Source organism: Lissotriton vulgaris, chromosome 1_1 (assembly GCF_964263255.1).
Source record: "Lissotriton vulgaris chromosome 1_1, aLisVul1.2, whole genome shotgun sequence".
Classification (NCBI taxonomy): domain Eukaryota; kingdom Metazoa; phylum Chordata; class Amphibia; order Caudata; family Salamandridae; genus Lissotriton; species Lissotriton vulgaris.
The window spans coordinates 998,474,284-998,487,683 of NC_141685.1; the positions used below are offsets into that span (position 1 = coordinate 998,474,284).

Consider the following 13,400-nt stretch of genomic DNA (forward strand, 5'->3'; position numbering starts at 1 on the left):
ACTCCTGGGTGTCTACCTATCCTCCAAGATCCCAACTTACCCCTCGAAGTGTTGGTCGCTCCAGAAGATCCTCCGTCCCGAGCCTGCAGCCTTTGTTCCCTTTTCAAGATCTCCATCGAATAACACTGAGCGCCCGACAGCTCAAAAGCACCCAGGCGCCAGAGTGCCCCTGGCAGTGCAACCACTACCCTATTCTACTTCCCCATTTTGCCCTGAGCAAGTGATCAGGAGCCCAGCTCACACAGCCGCGTGGCCTGCTAGCCCGCAGCCACCAACCGAAAGCCCCCTGTCTTTCATTGGATAACATTGGGCCTAACTACCTCTGCACCCGGGTGCCCCTGTGCCGCTGAGGGTGTACCAACTGTACCTACCTGACCCTGGGGGACCCCCGAGTCTATGCCCAGAACCTTAAATTCACCAGTCGAGTACTCACCTGAAGACCAATGACTCACTTTCCTGCCATAGGATAACATTGACTGGTTTGACGTTTTGAAACTTTAAAATATTCATCTAAAATCAGCCGAATAACGAATTTTGAATTACTCACCTGTGATCAGGAGAGAAGCCGGTACTGTACCGCAAAAGTAATCACAACCGTGTTTGCTAGTAATCTAAATTTCTTCCATAGGAAATCATTGACTGTTTTTCTGTGAAACTTCTGTCTACTTTTGAAAATTACAAATATTCCTTGAAAATCGTACCAGCTACTAAAACGTAATTACTTACCTGTCTTAGGTAGAGACCCTAGTGCTGAACCTAGGAGCCCAGTACTGGATTACAAAAGTAACGAGAACCTACTTACATGTGCTTTGAATTTCCTTCTATTGGATAACACTGCTAGTTTTTCACTGAAAAGTTTCTGTGTCAACTTTTAACCTTTTCCATGCTCATGACTAGCTCAGCTCGTCATGGGCCGTGGAACACTAGGGTGCGGGGAGAATTCCCCTGCTGTGCTGAGCGTTCCAGGGGAGCAGGTGCACCTGTGACGAGCTCAGCTCGTCATGAGCACAGGAGCGCCATGCCTCATAACGAGCTGAGCTTGTCATAAGCATGCGGGCGCTGTGCGTGCCTCCCTCCCCCCCAGCCCAGCAGGGGAATTACCCCTGCAGCGAAGGGGTTAAAATACCTTTATATTCTTTAAAAATCATTGCAATAACTAAAACGTTTTTACTAAACTGTTTTCAGCTTAGACCCCAGGACTGAATCTGGGATCCAGTCTTGAAGTTACAAACGTAATCTATCAAGTACTCCGCTGCATTTATTTAAAAGAACCCATTGAGCTCAATGTTCAGTTGTGTTTAGAATTGTGTTGCCTACTGCAACCATTGTACTTGTTGTGTTTACCAAGTTTATTGCCTCTTTGCAAAGAAATTACATGAGAGTACTCATATTGAGAAAAGTATATTTTGATACCTGTTGGTTCTAAAAATAAAACAACTATATCTTTGGATATAAAAACATTTGGCCTAGAGTTCAGTTCTTGAGTGTGTGAAACCTTTTGCTGACTGAGTGTGTACAACAAGTGCTTTACACTGTCCTCTGGTACTGCCTTACTGCTCGACCAAGCTACCACTTTAGAGAGTAAGGTCAGACCTGACTTTATCCTCTGTTATACCTCTGGGGATTGTGGACTCTATACACACGGTACCTTACTTTGGTCCAGTACATATAGAGCACTTTCTCACAGGAGTTTCAAAAGAAGTTTAATTTTGCAGTACCTCCTGATAGGATGTCTTGAAATGTGGTGTCATCATCCATGGGTGAAACTCTAGCTGATGATCTAGCAAAATATGCCAAATGATATGATGTTGAGGTGTCTGGATTCCTTTTAGATTAACTCAAAAAGAAACCTCTCTGTTCTGTACTTTTGCATATGAAAGACATCCTGTGCAGGAGGAAGTGAAAAGTGTTGGCTGGAGTGATTTCCTCTGAGAAGGAGGCCTCTTACCGATCAGAACTACAGATGATGGACTTAAGACCATCAGCTTCGGCGTTTCAGGTGGAGCCAGGTTCAACATCTTTAACGGAGTTGGAACTGGATCCTCCACTGGTATGCTGAAAGACAATGGGCCAGGGCATAGTCTAAGTATTTTGCTTAGTGAGAATACTTCTGCTGTGGAATATGTAAACGACAAAGACACTCTCAATGTTCTGAATGAAGCAGTGTAATGCTCCGATGTCCAGTGCCTTGATGTTAATAGTCGTTATGGTTAAACTTTTCTTGCCATCACTGTTCAAACAAGCAGCAAAGCCCTTCCTGACTTTAAGTGATGTGTTGTGAAGTAGGTTTTGGACATCAGACAGTGGGAGTCCTTCTACAATGAAGATTTTCCCGAAGCTGAAGGGCAGTGCATAGGTGCTGAAACAGATCCATTTTCAGAGGGTGAAAATGTCTGTGTTGCTCCTGTGGACTGATCGACCTTGAAATCCACGGAGATCAGAGTCAACAAAAGCAGTGTGAATGGCAATGTGCCATTTTAATTCCATCATAGATCTTTTCACCTTGGACCTTTCCCTTCTATCGTTGATTGGGGGTGAGGGATTAGATGCAGAAGAGATTAGAATCCCCTCTAGAGACCCTTTTAGCTTTTTCCTTAGCCTTCATGTCTTCTAGCCTGCCACAGTCTGATTCCCTCTTGACATTTTCACTCGAAATTCACAGTTAGTGGTAGAATGTGAACTCAAAAGGCAGACAATACAGAACTGACGGAGGATCTGAAAATACCTTTTTTTATGCCACATGAAGGGCACGTCACAAATTTGAAGGCATTGGGACTGAAAAATGCTTGTAAATACACGACAGTGATGGTAAGCACCCAATAAATGGGGAAACTTAAATTCCACTATTACGAGCCAGAAATAAAGTGGCTATAAGAGGCAACTGCTCAGACAGTGCATTGTGGGATTGGAAACACTTAGGTGTCTTTAAAACATAGTTGACCTTTTTTTCACTATGTTAATGTCATGCTTATCAGCACTCTTCTTACCATCATTCAACACCTTTTAGCAGCAGTATAGATTCAATATGCTGTAATATAGTTGTGTGTGTTTTTTTCCTGAATACAGGAGTGTAAGTTTGCAGAACAAGTCTACCTTGATAGGCTAATTAGAGAGTGCCGGTTTTACATTTTAAACGTTTAATTCACACCTGCTTTCAAAATATTTGTTAAATAAGTGTTCCTGGTCGTCCGCCTGCAGTGGGGAATTATTCTAAAATGTACGACTATCAATGAAGACCGTTTGATGTAGAGCCATCTGCCCCTAACTAAGAATCTCTTAAAAACCTCTGCTCCTTTTCGCTCTAAGAGGTTCCTCCACCATGAATTGCAAAGGATCCCTTGCAGTCTGTGACATATTCCCAAACAGAGCACTTGCACTTATCTCTTCATTGAAGTTGGAAGTGTGCCGCTGAATATTATTCCTATGGAATCTAGTCTCTTTTTTAGTCTTTTTCCAGAGATACTCTGGTAGCGTTTTTTCTGGGTTTATATTTTCGTGAAAAATAATAATGATGAATAATGATTTTTGGAATGGTTCCAATGCACAAATGTTGAATTAACATGTTTACATTTAAAACAAGTTTAATATGATATACAGAAGTGTATTTGTTAGTGTGATAAAGTTATGCCAAATTTATATAGGACCGCCATATTGGATAACATGGATGGTCTGATGCTGCTTTGCCATTCACTCCTCTTCCCCCTCCCATTCCATTACCCTGCACATCTTCTCTTCCCACAGACTCTGCAGAAGCAAAAACAAGTTAATGTCATGGCTTTTTTTTTTTTTTACTGTTTGAGTGTTCTTTGAATAAACTATCTTGTGATCCTACATGTAGCAAGTTTCAAAGCCCTTCCGCTGTAGTTCTGTTGCTGGGCCAGTCTTAATTGGTGTGGGTGTGAAGTTTTGTTGTCTAAATGTTGCACATTATTCTGAACCTCTCCAGACAGCAATAACACAGAAGATCCTTGATGTTTTATTTACAAGAGATAGTGCTTATGAACTTAACAAGACGTTCAACCCTCTCATTTGTCTAAAGCTTATTACTTATGATCATGCCATGACGAGACTGAGCTTTCTCTCATTTGTTATGCAAGAATTGTGTATAAGAACCCCTTGGTTTTGGGGGTGAGCCAGAAGACTGCCATTCTACTAGGATGCTGCCCGATTTCTTCAGGATTTTGCAGCTCATTTGGGACTTAGACTTTATTAATCTGTATAGCTTTGTGATAGAGCCATGGCATTTATTGAGGAACGCTTGATTTTGAGATTTTTGTAATAAAACCCTTGAACTTTTCTCAGATCGAGAACTCATTTACTGAGTGGTCTCAGTTACTTATGATTATTACTCTGCTAAATTGATATTTGGGAGGGCGCCTTTTAACGTAATATCAACGTGGAACACAACAGTCTGAGATGAATTTTGGGGTGATCTAAATTCTGGGGCCCTGAATATTGGGTTATGGCTCTGCTGTCACATAACCAATGACCAGGTAGACATGCATGAGACTTCCTGGCTGCATAAACAAATGCTAATTCCGGTTATGGTTCTGCCCTAAGTAAAAGTGCTACTGTTCCAGAGGCCTGCACTTCTTTTGAAGCAAATGTGAGGAACAGCTCAACACTGTTTCAAGAAATCTTAGTCCCTGAACAATTTTCAGAAGATTAACTGGGCCAAGTCGTTCCGGTTCCCAAGAAATCCATGATCTCACTGCTGTAGGGTCGGCCAGGGGTGGGAAAAAGGTGCACTGGAAGGTGATTGAGCGAATTTACTCCTTTTACAAATTAAACACATTTAACTAAAAAGTTTTAACTTCAATGCTGAATAACACACGCCTAACAAATGCAAAATGTGTATTATGTAATCACCCTTAGGCATTATAAAAAAACACACATAAAGTGACATCTTGTACTGACTTAAGTTATCCTAACTGCTGAAGCCATTTTAAATGTCGATTTTATGTTAGACCTTAAAAGGCCTGTTTGTCTAATTTAAGCTATTGTTTTAAACAAGACGTTCTTCTCTTTCACGGCAGATGCTGTAATTTTCTAAAAACTTTCTGTTAGCTAGTGAATAGGCATTTGTTATGTATTAGACGACTGATGGCGAGGTTCTCAATGGGAGTAGAGGAGATGGTGGGAAACGGGACTCGTGGGAAGAATTGTGTGAACCACAAGATTGGTTTAGTGTAATAAAACAAGGACATTATTATGTAGTTCACTGTGATTGGTGAAATTATATTAGTGCATGCTCCTTAGATTAGTCAGGGACCCTTTGGAACCCTTACCAGAGAGGCTTCCGTCTTTCAGTAAGCTTCCTTTTTTCTCACCCAGAAACTAGGTATGGCGAGTTTGCCATAGAATTTAGGAAGCAGACCTTAGGGATGTCTGCTGACTTTTAGCTTTTTCAAATTTCCATTGCTGGAGTAATAAGGCTTCATGCCTCGTCAGAGCCCTTCAGTTGGGTTTCTGAAAATTACACCTTACCTTGCCCTTTTCAGATAAGTGTTTTTTATGCCTAAAAAATAAATTAATTTAGATTAGGAATTGGCCTTTATGGAACACACATGTGGAATTTTCTCTATTCTATTTGCAATTCATATTAATGTAGTATTTTATCTTGTTTTGAAATATTGACTAATGGCTTATTTGTAACAATGATGACCAAATGTATTCGAATTCTAACTAATCTGACCTCTCCCCAAGAATTGGGGAAGAAGGCAGACCAATGGGTCAAGTAGAATTTTATTAAACAGGTAATTAAAACGTAACATACTAACGACATATTGATACTGGATAAAATATTAAAATATATAAGAATTCATAAAAATTATGTACACATTTGTAAATCTGGAAATTCATATACATTTTAGAGTCCAAAGAGCAACATTTCAAATTAGTTGAATATATCACAATTGGCCGTTTGATCCAAAAAAGGGTGTCACAATACTTGTTAACTAAAGTTTTAGCTTCCATCAACATTGATTTATGCAATAAGAGTGGGGCCTGTCAGTTTCTTAATATTGGGCATTATGCAGTGCAGTTAAAATGATGTTAACAAACTTTCCAGCTCTTGCTAGAACTTGGGCTGAATTGTTACAGAAGCACAAATCAGATGCTTCCCTGCAATGTCTCAGTAACTTTTCCCGAAAAACTGGAAGCAATAGGCGTCGGCTGTCGTTGGCAAGATGAGGGCAACAACATAACAAATGTAACCAGGACTCATATGGATAGCTGCAGAGCCTACATGTTAGTTGGCCGAGCCCACAGCGGGTTAAAGTCATAAATTGGAAGGGCTAACAACCTCATATAAATGATTTTATTGAGAGTCTGTGATTGAAGAGAATAGTTAAAATATGGTTGTAGTTTTCCCTTGATGTATGAGTTGTTCAAAGCTGCAAGGAGTGGTTTCTTGGGGAGCCGAGTAACATCTCTCTCGAATGACACTAGTGTGATTTTGGCTTTTTATCGTTTTTTCCACATTGACAGGAAAACGATTGGATTAGAATAGTTGGTGATTTCAATCTTCAATGTGGAGATGGCCAAATGCAACTGTCTGTGCCAAGGAGAGAGTCTTACCAAATGTAATACTTGCTAAATAAATAATTTGACTTGAATTAATTTGTGAATATAACCCTTTAAACTCACTCAAATTTCATTATGCCCGGTCTGGCACAGGCCAGCACGATCCAATGCCTGGGGATTAAGGTGTACAATAACAAGACTGACGGCTACAATGGCTTCTCTAACAGCACAAGTAGCATTTTGGCATACATTGCTGCTGGCATGTCAGATGGAATTAGGGATTTCAATGCTCTATTAGAGAAATCAATATGATGTTCCTGCCGTCCTACGGTGTCCCTGCAGAAACTGACATTACCGGATGAGCTAGTAGGAATTGGGGTGCTGGATTACAAGCTCTATTATTTAGCAGTTCAGCAGGAAGGGGTAGCACGTTGGGAGCCTGGTTGCCATGTTCTCGAGACCTGGTATGCTCCGCTCATACACACGAGGACTTAATACAATTATATTTCCAACTACGCTGGCTGACAAAGGGTTGCCCTATTTGGAGGGAGCTGCCCTGAGATGTTGGAGGAGGAGTATAAACCTTAAACAGAGGGTACCACGTTAAGCACCGAATATACCCCTCCTGGGACTCCCCACTCAAACAGGAATGGTCACTGCAGGGGAGTCGAAAGCTTGGAAAAAGGCCGGGATTACTGCTGCGTGAAGCCCATTCAAAAAGTGCAAATTGGCTTATTTTTAAACTCTGGGGAAAGAACGTGGGCAATTTTTACGGCATGAATCCATAACTGAGGTCAAGAGGGAGCAATGGAAAATAGCCACTGATGAACCTCTAAATCATGCATCAATACAGTAAATCTATGTGATGGGTGCAGGAGAAAATTAGCAACCAGGATCAATAAAGCTTTAATATAGCACAAAGGGACATCTCCAACTCGACTCAAGAATGAATGGGTGAACGAGATCAGCCAGACATTTAATGACAAGGAGTGGCAGAGGGCACTAAAATACCCACATAAGGTGTCTTGCGATGACAGTATGTTACATAGGAGCACACATGACACCTTTAAGGATTAGCAAGATATACAGTGGGGCCTCCTTAGCTTGTCCACGATCCCACAGAACTCTAGTAGGGTTCAAACACATGGCCTGGGCTCGCCAGTGATCATGCCCCTTTGGCAAGAAATAATGGCAGAATTACTGGCTGAACACATTTGTCTCAAAGACTGTATTCGGGGGCTCTTCAAGCACCCTAAATAAGAGAAGGCTGCATCTAGGTTTATCGATTGTATCTTGCTATTATCTAAAAGAGGCATCACAGAGGCTCGGAAATCATACAGGGCACCTACCTTCTGGGGATGGTTAGCCAATGTGAAATATTGCACTGAGGCGGAAAGTGCAGCTTTATAAAGGGAGGAAACCGGGGAGGGGGGGTAAGGATTCAAGTTGCGGCTCAACAGTGGGAAACAGTGATCCTGGTTTTGAGCAAGGACGGTAAAAGTGGCACCAGGTCGCCTTAATGCCAGAGCTGGTAATACTATGAACATTAAAAAAGGTCAAGAACCAAAAACCACATGGAACAATAATCAGATCAAAGTGTCCCTGCACGTGGTGTTTGAGGGTAATTATTAGATTGTCAGAGTATTCTTCTGGATTGAACTGCTCACTCAGCTGGTAATTGCTATTAATAGTGGTTGATATGCTGTTTTGCTTTCAATTTCTCCCATCTGTCTTTTTCAGATTTTAGAAACAACGATCATTACACATTATAATATATTATAATACATGAATAGTTGTTGACTCCAGATGTAACAATGATATTACTTAAGAAACATAAATCAGTGACATCGAAAAACCAATAAGACATTTTCTGTAAGTATATTTCATTGATTAAGCCAGTGCACCAGCCAGAAGCACGTGGCAATATAATCAGACTGCTTATGAACCATGAATTACCCACCATGTGAGGCAGCATGCTAGCCTAGTACGACAGAATGAGAGCCTTGAATTAACCAGTGCTAGAGCTTTCAAAGGGGCAGCATGCAAGACGTGAATAGGAGGCATGAATTAGACTGTATCAAAGTAGGCATGCCAGGCTAATGTTGCTATAGCAACAATGAATTAGCTATTATGTAAGATTGCAAGCAAGCCTTCCATTAGACAGAATGAAAGCCATAAATTAGCCGGCATTAAACAGCATGAAAACCATTCACTAGCCAGTATGTGAACCACGAAACAGCCAGCATGGGAAACTTCATGCAAGACATGAATCAGTCGGCATGTGAGACATGCAATAAACAGAATGCACACTTAGTATACACAGCATGCCAGCCCATCATTAAACAGGATGCAAGTACTGAATCACCAAATACGTAATGCAATAAGTAAAACCAGGAACTAATGTGAACAAACCAGCAAGAGTACTGAATTCACTCAAACAGGTCAGTCAGCCTGCAACCTTTTAATCAGAAAACAAAGCCCTTCAGTTAGAAAATGTATGGGTTTCAATGCAAGAGGCCATCCGCGCCTCGCACTATGCAACACAGAAGTAATGAACGAGTCCACAAGGGAACCAGCACACAGGCCTTGAATAAAAACTTGAGAACCAGGACGCAAGCCTTGAATAAAAACTTGAGAGCCAGCACACAATCCATGAATTAACTCATCTCAGCACTGAATTGGACAGTGTATAAGTAGCAGAATACAAGCATGTGAGGGACGCCATTCACATTTTGATGGTGATATTAGAGACGTTTTAATTGATCAATATTGAGAAATGAATCAGCCTGTGTGCAGGTCGTTAACTAATTCATCAGGTGGTAAACCAGACCCAAATTTACAAATATATCTGCATGTTGATGCCATATACCATAATCCTGAATGATAAATAATCAAATCTGAGCAGAAGGTGTTAAATCCATTCAGTGATATGAATCATACTGCACGAGGGTCACTGCAGGGACATTTAAGTGAGTTCTGGAGCCATAATTTACTCAATATTTCAGTTATTAAACAGCCAAGACATAGGCAAGAGATTGGACCCAACATTCTACACAATGGCTGTGATCCTTCTAACACCAGAGAAACATTGTAAAAGTGAAAAAGTTCATAAATTCTAAATACAAAGAGGATACGGAAAACTCACACTAAAAACGCAAGTAGCACTTAAAATCTAAAACAAACACCCAAAAATATGACTCGCAGGACAAAGCAAATCCAAAGGAAAAGCCTGTTTGCGAAAAGCAATTCATATTAGGCAGGTACTCGCTGAGCAGGCATATGATGTTGGCATGTAAGAAAGGTTTAGCTGAGTTCACCTGAGAAGGTTTAAGAAACACCTCATGGTGGAGAATTAAGAATACACTTAAAAAAACAACCACACAATATAATAATGCCTGATAATTTAGCAATGTTAAGGTTTTCGGTGGACTAAATTTGTCTAACAATATCAGAAACCTGTAGACAACGCATTTCATCACAGCAGCATTTACAAGAGCAGAACAGGGTGTAACAGATACGTTGGGACAGGTTAAACCTGTGGACCCGAGTTGTAATCCAAATTACGCCACATGACTAAATTGAGTGAACCTTGGGCGATTTACTCTACCTCTCTGTGCCTCAGCTCCAACATTACTTAAACTGGGAGTGCTGAAAACGAGCTAACCTATAGTATTAGGCGCTTTGTCAAAAGCTGTTAGTTTCTAAAAGTTGATAACTAAAACTCAACATATAGAAACAACTCTGAAACGTTCCTCATGAATACCAATAAAATATGATCATAAGGAGCCGGAGACAACCGAAAAAAAGGGTTGATACCTCAGAAAGAAGGGTTCCTTGTGGCTCCAGATCAAGATGGATTTCGTGTCTCTGGTTGTCTAGGAAGTCCTCCAGCTTCAGGTACTTTAAGGCACACAGACAACGATAATCTCGCCAGTACACAGAAATCTCCAGTTCACGAGCCTTAAATTCAATAAAGGAAAAAATGTTACCTGCTTGGAAAGACAGATCTCAGACAAACAACCTTAACATCAAGAAAACATATTAATTATTTGGTCTGCCTCTTTACCCCCTCACCACTTTACATATGTTTTTAACCTTTTCAACAAAAGGTTTTATGGTACAAAATAGAGATGATTTAGGCAGGTTCAGGTACAATATTGAGCTTGAATGAAAAATATTGAAAACAAGTGATCAACCCCAACACCCCTTGAGTGTTAAGGCTTATTAACCCGCATTGCAAAGCCCAGTTCTATGGTGTTTTTCAATATGCTTCTTTAAATCTTGTTGTACAATAGTAATTAGAGTGATACACACAGAATGCATATCTTCCAGTTTTACAGGGGATCATGAAAATATGTGTTTTTGTAAATAAGCATATTACATTTTATTGTGATCAATGTAGATGAAAAGGAATGATTACTTACTAGTAATACTAGTTCTCCATTTACATGCCCCGCCTGCACTAGATATCAGAGCAGAGTTTATCAGATACAATTGTCATTGTTAAAAAAAATGGTCAAAGATAACATGCATATATGATCCACCATTTTCTGTCTTCCTTTCAAGAAACAGTGCTTAGAGAAGTAGATTGAGCCAAGGGGAGAAAATGCTAGCTTATATTCCATATCTGGCTAAATCTGGTATTTCATATTGCTGTACTCAGGAACTAGGGCTGCAACTAATAGCTATAACTGTTTTCTCCCACATTTTATTTTCAGCTTCTCTTTGATTAATGGCTTCCTCAAAGGCCTTTAGCTTTATCCAGATAGATACTTCCTCACCCATTTCCCAACATTTGAATAATTTAAATATAATCCGGTCTATACTGACTGGTCTTTAAGTAAGTCCTTGCATAAGTGAGACCTTTAACACATGCCACTGGAGCTGAATTTCTTAGTAGCCTATGTCACCTAGAAGGCTGAAGGATCTAAACTCTATGCGCTTAAGAAGGCATGCTTATCTGACTTTAATATTAATCAGAACTTCCTTATGCATCTTTCTTCCTGATCCTGATTCTTCCAATCATTTCCAGCAGCAAGGTTATTTCATACCATGAACGTAAAAAGAATAATACCCAGGGTTCACTGCAGAGTAAAGCAGCCATTGCTGCTCTCATTCGAAATCCCAATGACAGAAACTGGAGGTCATTCCATATTGTTTCTTAATATTACTGCATTTACCACTACTTGTTTGAGTGACTGAATCCTCACCGTTCTGTTTCTATCCTCCTGATTTCCCCACCTCTGAGGTTTGAGAGAGACGCTTGTTACTTTATTTAAATGTTGTTGCAATCAAAGACAACCCCTTGAAGGGAAATTTACATTTGTGACATAAACAAACAGCCCAAGTAAGGAACAGCTGTACTTAAGTGTTTCAGTTCAATGGAGAAGAAGTGCGCTAATTCATGTGGCCGGCTTGGACTATTTAATGCAGCAATCCCAGTATTATGCTACATATTATGGCCCAATTCCTGTCTTTTGAAGGGATATTAACGTGGGTTAGTCAGGCAAATGTTTTTAACAGTGTTGAAACATGAATAAGGACTTTAAAAATAAAAATAAACAGCAAATACAGAAAACGTGCCTCCTAAGGGAATGTTTTCATTTTAAAATCCTTTTAATAATGTAGCTTGTATCTATGAACAAATGCTTAGGGATTCAGATATTCACTTTTTCATGCAAGTTTAGAACGCTTAATTAAAACCATTTCAATCAATGCTTCAAAAAGTATATTTAGGTAAATCAAAATATTACATACATGTGAAAAATGTGGCCCTGTTGCTTAAATTCAGTAAAAATGTATTCATATATGTATTATTTTTTTGACACGAAAGATACTATACCCAGTGAAATGTTATAAACATATGATGGAACAGTGGTAACATATGGTACTACACCACTATTGAAACCAACATGCATATAATTTTTGGACACTGTGACTTTTAGAAATGAGTTAAAACTGTGACTATAATTATAACAGTGTACATACCAATAACACAATGTCTTAGTAACTAATGTTAAGAATTAAGTGCTGAAATTGCTAATGTCATTAACATGTCAAACAAGCTTTTTTTATTTTTCATGAACTACCTCTCCCACAATGCACCTTAATAGCCAGGTGGGATAAATAGTAGACATAGTAGTATGCTCACTTACCGTGAACAAAGCCTGTCTCTAGGCTGAAACGCGTTGGTCTGAGTTTGGAGCAATAAATCATCTTTGAAAACTGAATTGGAACTGTGTGTGCCGCATCTTTCGTGTCAAAATTGAATATGGGCTAGGATCCGGCCCCCATGCAGCAGCACCCACAATAGAGCGCTTGGAGCCGTGTGGATCACTTTGGAGGTTCGTAATATATGTATTACTAGTATGTACATATTCAAATATCGTTACTGTATAGATTTAAATATTATTATGCAGCACCCTGTTAGAATGAATTAATTGGCACTTAAAATCTAACTGGAAGTAGGACTAAAATGGAAGAATTGAGACTATTGCCAGAAAAACGTACGTTAATATATCTCATTTACTTTGAATAAGTTCAGGAGAAATCTTGTACACCGCTTCTTATCTAGACTGATCAATGACAAGTCTATAAACTTTGCCGGTCTTCCAATACGGCACCAACTGTATCTATCACACATAGTTTTAATTGTGTGAACATTTTACTTCTAAAGATCAACCAAAGGAGTTTGATCTGGACTCGTAATTGTGGGGAAAAGACAGTAAGTGTGATTTCGAATCAGGTTTGCTTCGACAGGGACAACATCTATACTTAATCAACATACCATTTAGACCTTCCCCAGCTGGCTCCGGTATTGGGAACAGGAAATTATACCTCATAAATGTATATTTAAGTTCTATTTTCAAGGTGTC

The 13,400-nt window shown here is 39.7% G+C and overlaps 1 protein-coding gene across 4 annotated transcripts in view; it reads right to left on the reverse strand.

Moving 5' to 3' along the window:
• PKN1 (protein kinase N1) overlaps positions 1–13,400 on the reverse strand; it is an 815,639-nt gene that overhangs the window by 292,917 nt on the left and 509,322 nt on the right. For all 4 annotated transcript variants that reach the window (XM_086961066.1, XM_086961076.1, XM_086961049.1 and 1 more), the window contains exon 9: positions 10,342–10,485. In XM_086961066.1, the coding sequence (XP_086817192.1) occupies positions 10,342–10,485 (144 nt within the window). The remainder of the gene's footprint in view (positions 1–10,341; positions 10,486–13,400) is intronic.